The 12,191-nt window shown below is 37.5% G+C and overlaps 1 protein-coding gene across 1 annotated transcript in view; it reads left to right on the top strand.

The window, feature by feature from the left end:
• LOC126032387 (cytosolic beta-glucosidase) overlaps positions 1–12,191 on the top strand; it is a 139,603-nt gene that overhangs the window by 67,172 nt on the left and 60,240 nt on the right. Inside the window, exons 3-4 of the mRNA XM_049790046.1 lie at positions 1,308–2,104; positions 2,808–2,931. Of these exons, the coding sequence (XP_049646003.1) occupies positions 1,308–2,104; positions 2,808–2,931 (921 nt within the window). The remainder of the gene's footprint in view (positions 1–1,307; positions 2,105–2,807; positions 2,932–12,191) is intronic.

A 12,191-nucleotide genomic window follows, 5' to 3' on the forward strand; every position in this document is an offset into this window, starting at 1 on the left:
AAGAATGCAGAGTGAGTGAGACTGCACTCACTCCAAGAAAGTCCTGGTAATGTCTGCCCAAATACCAACATATTTGGAGTTTTGGTCAGATAGGTGTCTCTGCAGAGAGCTTTAGAAAAGTGTTCATGAAGCAGAACCATTAGTGAAGCAGAGATTGTGGTTGATGGGTGCAGAATGTGTGGCCTTGGCAGGGTGGGAACTTAACCCTTCTCCTCCTCCAGAGATTTCCAGCTTTCAGATGCAGTTTGGGTTTTTAGAACAGAATTCTATAAAGGTGGCTGAATACAGATGTGGTGATTGCAATTTCCCTGTCCCCCAATTTTTTAAGTAGTGTTTGCTGCTTTCTTGTACTATTTCAGGACTTGGGATAACCAGATATGTAGCAGACCAACAAGTGCCCTGCTGTCATTCGACCTGTGTTTTAGAAAGTCAAGAGATAACTAAAACATAAAATGTGTAAAATAATTGCCGTAAGTGTGGCAATAGCACAAAGCAATCCATAGACACTTTAAAATAATCCCTTTGAGTTTTACGAAAAATAAAAGACATTATTGAAATAATTCCCAGAGATGAGTGCCGGAAGGACCAGCTCAGGATATGAAGCTCACCATAAAGAATGGTGAGTGCAGTTAGATAAATAACTACATCGAGAACTATCATAACAAAGTTAATGTGCGAGGAAAGTAGAAAGCCTGTCCGAATACAGGTGAAGTGGGGGGGGGGAGGAGGGATATGGTAGCATTGGTGATAGCAATGTTGCACTGGTGAAGGGGGGTGATGTTTTTATAACTGAAATCCAACTACAATCATGTTTGTAATCACGGTATTTAAATATATTATTTAAAAAAGAGAAAAATGTAAGTAAGTAAATAAATAAATAAATAAATAAAATGATCCCCTTGAGAATATTCATCTCCCATGATCATATAGTCCTACCACACTCCCAGATCATTGTTTTCCTTAGACTTCTTCCTGCTGCCTCCCAATTTTCAATTTTTTTTATTTTAATAATTTTTATTTTGACCAAAGTGGATTACAAATCATTCACAGTAGTTTTTAGGTACATAGTGACATTAAATCAGGGGCATTCCCACCACCAATGTTGTCCCCCCTCCACCTCAGTTCCCAGCATGCATCCCATATCACCCCTCCTTTGCCCCCTGGCTGCTAGTATAAGTGGTCCCTTCTGTGTCTAACAGACTTTTTAAAAATGCAAATTGTTTAAGAATTTTATAATAGTCTTTGTTTTAAATTATATTGCCAACATCCTAACCATAACCACTCAACTTTTTCTCCCTCTCCCCTAGGAGTTGAATATTACAATAAAATCATTGATGATTTGCTAAAAAATGGCATTAAGCCTATAGTGACACTCTTCCACTTCGATTTACCTCAGGCTTTAGAAGACAAAGGAGGTTGGTTATCAGAGACCATCGTTGAATACTTTGACAAATATGCTCAGTTTTGCTTCCGAACATTTGGAGATCGAGTCAAACTGTGGATCACCTTAAATGAGCCCAATATGTTTGCCCTGCTGTCATACGATCTTGGTATCTTTCCTCCTGGTGTTCCACGTTTAGGAACTGGAGGTTATCAGGCAGTTCATAATTTGATTAAAGCTCATGCCAGGTCCTGGCACAGCTATGATTCCTTGTTCCGAAAAGAGCAGAAGGGTATGGTATCATTGTCAATTTTGGCTGGCTGGGTGGAACCAGCAGATCCCAACTCAGCATCTGACCGTGAAGCTGTCAAGCGAGCGATGGCTTTCCATTTAGATCTCTTTGCTAAGCCCATATTTACTGATGGTGATTATCCTGAAGTTGTCAAGTCCCAGATTGCCTCTATGAGTAAGAAGCAAGGTTATCCATCCTCCAGGCTTCCAAAATTTACCGAGGAAGAGAAGAAGATGATCAAAGGGACTGCTGATTTCTTTGCTGTGCAATATTATACAAGTCGCTTAGTTAGACACAAGGAGAACAAGAAAGGAGAACCGGGTGCTATGCAGGACGCGGAAGTTGAAATTTTTCCAGACCCATCTTGGGCAAATGTGGACTGGGTCCATTTGGTGCCATGGGGAATACGGAAACTACTGAAATATGTCATGGTAAACGCACAATTTGGGTTCATGAACCTCAAGTATATGGAGATGGGAAGAAAAGCATATGCATGCATATATGAGCTGGAACAAAGAGTGTTTGCAGGCAGTATTCTTTGCAGTTTGCCTGGGAACAGAAGATTAGAATTTACGTTGGTGAGGGCTGTCCATCTGTTAAGAGTTTCAAAACCTGTGATCAAGATTAGGTTCATGATTCCAGTCAGTCATGGTCTTAGAAGCAGCCTGAATATACTGCTTTTTCCAGGCTGTCATGATATTTTTTAAAAGGGTTGATAAGGTGGATTCTTGGGTGGGGATGTTCTTTGTTTTGTTGGATGAATATAGGCAGTTAAAATTAAAATAGCTTTCAGACATTCTTGAGTATATATATGTGGGGGGGGGGAGCGTAGCTGCTAAGAGGTTAAGGAGCAGTGACAATCAGCAGATGTTGATGGGACAGAGATATTTCTGTCTTCTTACGATAATAAGTGTCATTTGACTGTCTTCATGGACATTTGCACAGCTTTGCTTTTCCATTGTTAGTCACGAAAGGTCAGTGCACAGAAAATTAAGTTAATGGGGTCAGTGTGATTTGATGAAAACCAGTTTGGGGGTCGGAGCTTAGAGAAGATAGAGTCAGATACCTGATTATATGAGGTTTTTTTTTTTCTACATCTGTTTGGACTAAAACTTATGTGCTTTCTTATTCTAGGAAACGTATAATAACCCTGTAATTTACATCACTGAGAATGGTCTTCCCCACAATGACCTCACATCCCTGGACGACACTCAACGCTGGGAATATTTCAGGCAGATATTTCAGGAGCTGCTCAAAGGTACCATCTGAAATGATGAAAGAGCAATTGTGCAAACTTAATATAATTTTCCCATGTGCCTATTTTGCATTCAGTAAAGACCAATGATTTTTGAAAGCTGAAATTCATGTAAATCAGGGTAAAGCTATGTAATTAAGAGAGGAGAAAAAGTATTGAGGAAAGAAGAAGGTGATGATGTTGGCCTAGCTTCAACCTACTGAAATTTAATCAAGTAAAAAGCTACTGTCTTCAGTATTTTGTGACTTGTGGGTGAAGGTGATTTGACTAGCAGGAGAGGTGGCTGCTGGGAGAAAACATTAGTTATTATAAAAAGATTAGCACTGGCCAACTAGAGCATGTTGATTTGCATATTTTAATATCATAATTAGCACAAATAAATTGACAAGCTCTTTTAAGGAGCCAAATTAAGCATTTGTGCAATAAACATTCCAGTGACATGAGCCTTTGATCAATGTATGCTTCCTTTAAGCTGCTCATTTGTAGTACAGTTAGGAATAGTTGCTATTTTTTTCGTATAGAATCTGGGAATTGTGTTTCTGGATATTATTATCATCCTTGTAGCTCCTTCCTCCATGAAAATTTTATTCATATTTGAAAACAAATACATATGATAATACATATCTAACTACTTAAGTAAATTGTTTTTTTAACCTCTTTGAACATAGATAGAGCACATAAATTTATTTTTTCTCTTAAGGAATCATAACAAGGTAATCCAACGCAAATTGTAACTTCAAAATTGATTGTTTAACATAAAATGCACATTTCTCTCTAATAATTCTGTTTGAAAACTATGGAATTATTTTTCCAAAATTAATACATGATATATAGGAATCAACTTAAGGAAATCAAGAAAGTGACATGAAGAGGATTTATTTTCCAAAACCAAATTATATTGACTGAATTTCACAGACAGACTTGGCTTTTATTCACCAAAGGCCTGGTATTCCTATAATTTTACCTGAGAGAAAGAATTCTGCTTTGTTATACAAAATAAATTTTCCGGGTATAAATTTACCTATGATAACAATGGTAAATATTTTGGTTTCTTTTTTTTTTTTTTTTGAGCATACTTCCCATTTTTTTTTGTTTAAATGTGCCCTATTCATTGTGAATAATTTTATATTATCAAGTTCATCAGGAAAGACAAGTAGACTGGTTATCTTAAGCAGATTTATGAATTACAAATTATGGCAGACAAATGACTTGTCCAAATTTGTTCTGTATAACTGTATAAAACTAAATTAGATAATTTAAAATAAATGGTCAGAATGTTAGGATCTTCAACTTCTCAAAATGGAACGTAGAGGAAACAGAAAAGCTAAATCGAAGAATTACAGCAAGGGAATTGAAATAGTGATTGGGTCTATTCCAAACAAAATGGAAATCAGATGATTTCACTACTGATTCCTATTAAGTCTTTAAAGATGACCTATTAACTACCTTTCTCAAACTTTTCTTCCCATAATTGAAGAAATGGTCATTCTTCCAAATATATTTTATGATTCAAACATTCTGATACCAAAATCAGACAGGGAAATAAAAAAATAAAACTGCAGACCAATATTCTTTATGAACATATATGCAAAGATCCTTAGTACATCTTAAGGAAAGGTATTCAAATATATGTTAAAAGAATTATGTTAAAGAAGGAAAAATTACTTGACATAAGGGCAGGCTGAGAGGGGGTGTGTTGCTGGTGGGAGGAAAACTGGGGACACTGGTAGAAGGGATTATTGTTAATCATTGAATACCTGAAAGTCAACTGTAAATAACTTTATAAATTTGTAGTTCATGGTGCATAAGATAAAATAAATATAAATATATTTACTTTTCAAAATGTAAAAGTAAAAAGAACATACTTTATAGCCAAAAGGCATTTATTCTGCTGATAGAGAAGTGGTTCAATATTGTTTATATTTAACACACTACATCAGCAAAAGAAAGTTAAAAGACATAAAAAAATTGAAGCAACTTAAACCATTCTCCCAAATAATAAATAAAATAAATTTGGATTTAGGCCAAATGTTATTTATTCCAGGGATAAAAACGTGGTCCAGTTTATGCAACTCTTTACGTAATAAACAGAATCAATAAAAGATAGATAAAAATATGCAATAAAATAAAGATAAAAAGCCATAGAAGAAGTAATTTTAATAAAAGCCAACACCTCTTTAAGATAAAAACTCTCAATATTTGAAATAGAAAGAACTTACTTCACCATTATGACAAGACCCACAAAAGATATTAAAAAATCAGAATGTTTTCCTCTATTATCAGGCACAAGACAAAAATGTCTACTCTCATTCTTATTTCTCAACACATTACTGCAAGTATTGGTCAAAACAATTAGGCAAGAAGAAAAAAAGAAGTCAAAATTGTAAAATCAGAAAGAAAATTATCATTATTTGTAACTTATATAGAAAATCCTGAAGACTTTTTTGGGGTGTGTGTGTGTATATGCGTGTATGTATGTGTTTGTACCAGATGAGATCAATTATATGTGTGAAAAATAAACAAATTTGAGGCCCAGATACAGCCAAATGAAAGGAATCCTTGATCTCTTATCACAAAGATATCACTGAGGTATCATAGGGGAAGGAGCAGAGGCTTGAAATGGTTATGGGAGCCACTGGACTGTGGTAGAGTTGTGTTGGTGCAACTGCTGAACATGGCATGTTCATATACATTTTAAAAGAATGTGAAATTACACACCTGAAATATATAGACTTGTAAAAGAATGTGACCTCAATACCCAAATGAAATCAATTTTTTTTTATAGTTTTAGAAAAGTCATGGAAAACAGCATTGGACTTTATTGCAAGTTTGATATTATCTTTAGTGCTAACATATAAATATATTTTGCTGTTTAAAATGGATTTAAATATTTTGTGCAGTTGCTTAGATTTTTAAGCAAAGATTTCAGAGATCTTTAAGCAAAAATAAGACAATTTAAAGACAGACAAATAACTGAAGCAGAGAATGGAGAGTATGAGAAGATCTGGGAATTGGAGGGAGAGAAGAGTTGAATAAGGAAATAATAACTTGATTTTCAAGTCACTGAATTTCTACTGTGTCAAGCATTCATACATTTAAAAATAAACATTCACAGATTCTTAAAAATTTGTTTGGGCTTCAGGATTGCACTGGGCAATATTTTGGGAACTGTGTGGTGCAGGGGATCTAGCCAACATCTTCTGCATGTACTTTAACGTGTACATGTTAGGCATGTACTTTAGCCTCTATACTAGGTCGCCATCCCCCTCTTTACTATTTCTTAACTTAAGTTGATCTAGAGTAATTGGAACTTAATAAATATGTTTACTTTAAAATGTAGCCTTTCAAAGAAATATACATATTAACTAAGAACCTACACCTATAATGATAACTGTTTTGAGTTGTATAGTTATATAACTATTAGTATGTATCACAGTGAACAACAGTGATTTAATTTGTGGGGAACTCTTTCCCAGTATATAATTTCCTTTATTCTAGAAAATACATACCTACTGATATCCTACACTTCCAGAAGCATCGTTATGTAAGTCTAGTTGAAGCACATGAAAGAAGGTGGGCCAATCCCAATTCTTTCCTGGAATTCTTGAATCGATCAATTTGGCTCTTAGTCTGGACTGACAGGTGGTATAACTGTGGTTTCTTGGTAGCTAAATTCCGCCATGTCAAGTTAGGAGTAATAAGAAAATGAGTGGCAGGAAAGTGGAAACAAGACTTTAGGATGGGCTCGAATCTTTGCCTCCTGCTTTGCCACAGACCCAATTGCATGTTCTCTAGATATTTTATTTTCACTTCAATGCTTATTCTGCTTTGATTGACTCTCAATGAATTTCTATCCCTTGAAAGAAAACCAACCTAAATTGATACCACTGAAAGATTTTTTTTTTGTTTGTTTCAGAGCAGTGATAAGAGGTCACTGCTCTTATTTTGCAGATGAGAAATCTAAGTTTCAGGGGGTTAAATTTGTTCAGATCACAAAGCTGTTGAGTGATTTTCCTGTATCAAGGCAAATTGCGCAAATGGTTCTTAGAAATAGTTTGATTTATGTTAAGCTCTGTGAATCCTAGGATTTCTGACTCAGAGCCCTGCTCATGTGCAGGACCATTCTCTCACTTTTGTCATGCTGGACTTGCCTGATTCTTTGGAAGTGCATCACACTACCCCTGCTATTGCCAGAAGGTCCAGTGACTTAGTACAAGGCTCAGCTAGCCCGAATCCCAGCACTTAGCAGAGGAGTGAAGCTTCATTTACTAATAGTATTCTTGGGATTCCGGTAAGGTAGCACTGATGCTCTTGATTGGTGAGAAGTTTATTGGTAAGAGCTCCCTGTGAGCAATTAAAAATAACAGTCCCGGGAAGACATTCGTGGTAAGGATTGCAGGTGAAAGCCTGCCAGCAACGGGCGTCAGATGGATGATAGCTTCGCCATTCCCATGAAGGCAGTCGCCCCTCCAACTCTGCACATGCAGACAGGCACATAATGACACTACAGTTAGATCAATGGTGTCTGCCTAGAAGTCTTGCTGAGCTCTTTAGGTCAAATCCCACGGCTATTCATTGAGCAGTAAAAGGAAAACTAATGTTTCTGTTTCCTTCTGAGCCTGGGGAAAAAATAAAATAAAAAAAAAGGTGAAACGTCATTTTAAGACAGAGAAAGAAAACAGTGCATGCCTTTGAATCAGGATATTGTTTCAATGCCTTTAAGTAGGTGCTAGGTGGGTTTTCTCTTCCCCTCTCCCTAGATTGCTGTCTTTGTTGTGATGATTGGAAGTTTGGCACATCAGATTGTGCTACTCTGACTCTTGGCTGCTGTGCTTGTTGTGGGGGTGCACCCCTTTATTGGAGATATTGTGTGGCTTCTAAGGGGGCTGCACTTGTTTAAGCCAACGTGCTTGGACACACTCTGGCTTTAATGCTCACCAGGTAATTGTCATGCTTATAAGGGTTGTACTCCTAGCTGCAAGGCCATGTACCTTTTCCAGTTATAGTGCTCAGTGCTCTCTCTCCCCCTCACTCTCTCTTCCTCCCTCCCTCCCTCCCTCTCTCTCTCTCTCTCTCTCTCTCTCTCTCACGCACACACTCACACACACACACGCACTAACACACAGCTGGTGGTGTGATGTAGCTCACATATTTTGTCACAGTAACATTATTTCCTATTTCTAGAGTGCTAAGACTGTGTTCTTCACTCATGTGTGTCACTGGGCAACATCATACACTCACCCTCATGTTTGCAAGGTTGGTGTTTTTGTTGAGCTAAGGAACTATGCCCAAGCCCCACTTGATCCTGGTAGGCTCAGGGGAACATATGGAATGCCAGAAATTGAACCAAAGTCCATCCAGAAGTGGCCTCATGCAAGGCAAATGTCCTACAGCTATTGCTTAGCCCCCTGGATAGATTTTAAACCATTCTTCTAAATACTCCACGTTGTATGGGTCCTTTATTAGTCTTATGATCTCTTATTAACTTCCCTTTCTAGCTCATCCTGTTTGGAGATCATAACACTGCTTGAAGTCAAACAAGTGATTGAAACATGGTTGAGATTTGGCTCTGCTATTCCCAAGTGATTTGAAGAAAAATTTTAAGCAAAGATTTAACATCAGTTCTTCACAATAAGGGTGAATAGAATATTTATCATTTCATGAGAAGTGAAAAATAGAACAAGATCATTATCATTAGTCCTAAATATAGTGTTTTGAGGATTGTGAAGATTTTACAATGCTGGATTTGAGGCAGCAGGGTTAAGAAATCTCTGGTAACTGGAATTATGTAGTTTTCATAATTCTTTTTTTAATTAAATATAATTTTGATTTTAATCATAGTGGCTTACATATCATTGACAATAATATTTTAGGTACATATTAAAATACCATCAGGGGAATTCCCATCACCGAATTGTCCTCCCTCCACCTCCATTCCCGTCCTTCTTCCCATAACCTCTTTCCTTATCTCTGGGGCTGCTGGAATAAGTGATCCCCTCTGTACCTAGCTTACTACTTAGTCATCTTACACCTATTTGGTCTTGGTACCTCCCTTATTCCCCAGCCCCAATTGGGAGGCGGGACTAGATAGTGTTATGCGGTTTTGTTTGAAGAAGAGAAAAGTAATAACCTGAAGAAAAAAAAGAAAAAAAATCAGATACTCCGGAAATGGGCGAAGTCCTTCTAGAGGCTTTCATCCTTGGTTTGAGAGACGAAGGGGAAAAAGAAGGTGAAACACCACAGCAGTACATAAAGAACTGTCAAATAAAATATCCAGTGAGCATTCCAAAATCAAACAAACAAACAAACAAAACAAAACAAAACAAAAGGGTAAGCACCATATAAAAGCCATGGTATTGAGATAAAAAATGTGGCAGAGCACATAAGAAAAGAAAAGAAGAAAATAAATAAATATAAATGGAAACATCCACTTCAATAGCCAAACCACAACAATGCAATCAACAAAAAATAGATAAGTAAATAATAATAAAATAATTGTTTTTTTTCCCTCCTGCAGATGCACAGTAAATATTGGGGTCATTTGAAAAGGAATTTCCTTTGCCTAAGAGATACAGGGTTTCTCCACCCTTGAAGTATATTGTCATGGGATTAACTATAGACTCCTTTCAGGTTCATTTACTCTCCCCTTGGTGCTTTTGTGGCGTATGGAAGACTTCTGCTCCATCCTGGGTGATAACATCAGACCTCTGTAAGTAGAGGTCTCGGTATCTGCACGAGTCAAGGAGTTGAACTTATGATTATGTCTTTCTTTGAGGGTCTAGAAGTTCTGTTCCCTCAGTGTCATTTTAATCCGTCTTCTGTGGTTGGCAGTTCTGGTCTTTGCGTTAATCCTAGGATGGGCCTGGGATAGAGTCTTCCGTTATGTTTCCAGAGGTCCCCTTCCGTTGCAATAGTCTCAGACAGACCTCTGGAACTAGGGATCATAGTTGTTATGCAGGTCATAGCTCACCCCCTAGACTAGGGCTTTTTTATTGGTCCCAGGATACATACAGTCTGGCCATGGTTCTGTTAACCAGTCATCTGTAAATTGCGATCTTGGCATTTGGACAGGCCAAAGGGTGACAAGTCTTCTGATTTTGTCTTATTGTTAGCTGGTGAGGTAGGATAACCTGCTCTTAGGTCAAGTTGTTCCCATTTTCCTTGTTGTCAGGGTATCATATTAGGGTTGGGATTTGTTGGTGTCCGAGCACTATTAAGGATGTCCCGGTTGGGATTTGTTTCCTGTGGCTGTTGTGAAGAAGTGTGTCGTTTCTATGTCTGTGGTCCAAAGTTCAAGGCTGGACGGTTGGTTTTCATAATTCTATCATCAACTCTAGTGCCATTCTATGGAGTTACTGGTGATCTTCGTTCTTGACTCCAGAATATAGTAAGAAGAAAAGAAGTTGAGTGGAAGAGGAGAAAGATGCAAAATAAGGGAAAACAAGGGTCAAGGGAAACAAGGGTTAAGAAAGGGAAGAAATAATTATCTAAGACACAGAGTCAGCAACAATAAAATAATAAGACTCAAATTTTAACAACTAAATTTAGAAATGAACCTAGTATGATGGAAGGCTGGGGCAGGGAGTGGTGATATGGAATGGACTCTGGGAACAACAGTGGAGGGAGGTTGACATGGGTGAGCGGATTGGTCCTGAAACATTGCATGTCTAAATCCAATTATAAATACCTTTATAAATCATAATAATTTAAATTAAAAAACCTCTGACCTCAAAAATAAAAGCATAGTTGGTATTTCTTACATATTTGTTGAATTTAATGTTGTTCATTCAGATTAGAGAATGGACAATGAGAAATCAATAATTAAATATTTAGGAACTATTTACTTTCTTCCAAAGAAATTATACCCCACATAAGATAAAAAAAAAAACAAAACTTGCCTTCTGGAAAGTTTCTGAGCCAGTTCAACTTTCCAGAAAGATCTATGCTTGAGTTAGCACAGCGGTAGATGATTGTAGAGAAGATTTGTTAATGACCAGCTTTAGGCTTTTAATGACAAAACCCCTCAGCAAGATGTCATCAAAGTTATTGAAGACTTCACTGAAAGTGTTGAAGCTGATGCATTGTAACAAGAAGGTTATAAATCTTGCAGCTTGGGTATACCACCAAGACAAGATGCTGAGCACAGAATCACCCTGCTGTCGTCTGTCAGCATTCTCCCTCCCCTAGCCTCTTTCCCTTCCCATGGAGAGCCAGGAAAGGAGAAATACATCCATTTCCCAAAGTAGTGCAGACCTGGCAGCCACCTGCCTGTGCCAATTTCAGATCACAGAGGCCCATTTAACTGGACAAAATGTGTTAAACACCTGTGCTTTTCTAAATGTGCATTTAAAACATCCTCAGAATTAAGGAAGGAACTCAGAGGTTAATATGTTGACCTTTTAGAAAAACGGACCAATTAAAAATCCATTGCCAGCTCAAATAGATATCCAAATACCTGAGGGTAGAGTCCCCCTTCACACCTGCTCTTTCATTGCTTCTCTTTGCCACTTTGGCCCCAAGGAAACAGCTCATCTCTGGGCTCATGGTGAGCTTCCAGGAATGTACTAGTTTGACTTTGGGTCTATGTGATACGGCTGCTCTCTCTGCTTGCCTGGATGGCCAGAATCAAGGTCAGAATTCAGAAGAGTCAGATTCAAAGACTGCACATGATTGTTACTGTGTCTGCATATGGATTTAGAAATTTGAAATGTTGCTAAGAAGCAATTTTGCAAATATTTATAAGTCACCAATTTACATACTCAGATCGCACATAAATTCAGCCTGGGAATATAGTTTACCTTAAATAGGTTATTTCTTTTTTTGTTTGTTTGTTTTTGTTTTGGGGTCACACCTAGCAGCATTCAGGGGTTACTCCTGGCTCTATGCTCAGAAATCGCTCCTGGCAGGCTCTGGGGACTATATGGGATGCCGGAATTTGAGCCACTGTCCTTCTGCATGCCAGACAAATGCCCCTCCACCATGCTATCTCTCCAGGCCCAGGATATTTCCTTTCTATATATTTCTTTCTTTCTTTCTTTTTTTGGGGGGGAGCAACACCTGGCAATATTTAGGGGCTACTTCTGACTCTGAGCTCCTGAATTACTCCTGGTGGTGTTTGGAGAATCCTATGTGATGCCAAGGATCAAACCTGGGTCACCTGCAAGGTCCCAAATAAGCTTTTATTTTTTTCATTTTTAAATTTTATTTTATTTTTTTATTAAATTTTATTTTTAATAGTAAATTCTTTAATTGAATGACTGCAA

The sequence above is a fragment of the Suncus etruscus genome, chromosome 16 (genome assembly GCF_024139225.1).
Source record: "Suncus etruscus isolate mSunEtr1 chromosome 16, mSunEtr1.pri.cur, whole genome shotgun sequence".
Lineage (NCBI taxonomy): Eukaryota > Metazoa > Chordata > Mammalia > Eulipotyphla > Soricidae > Suncus > Suncus etruscus.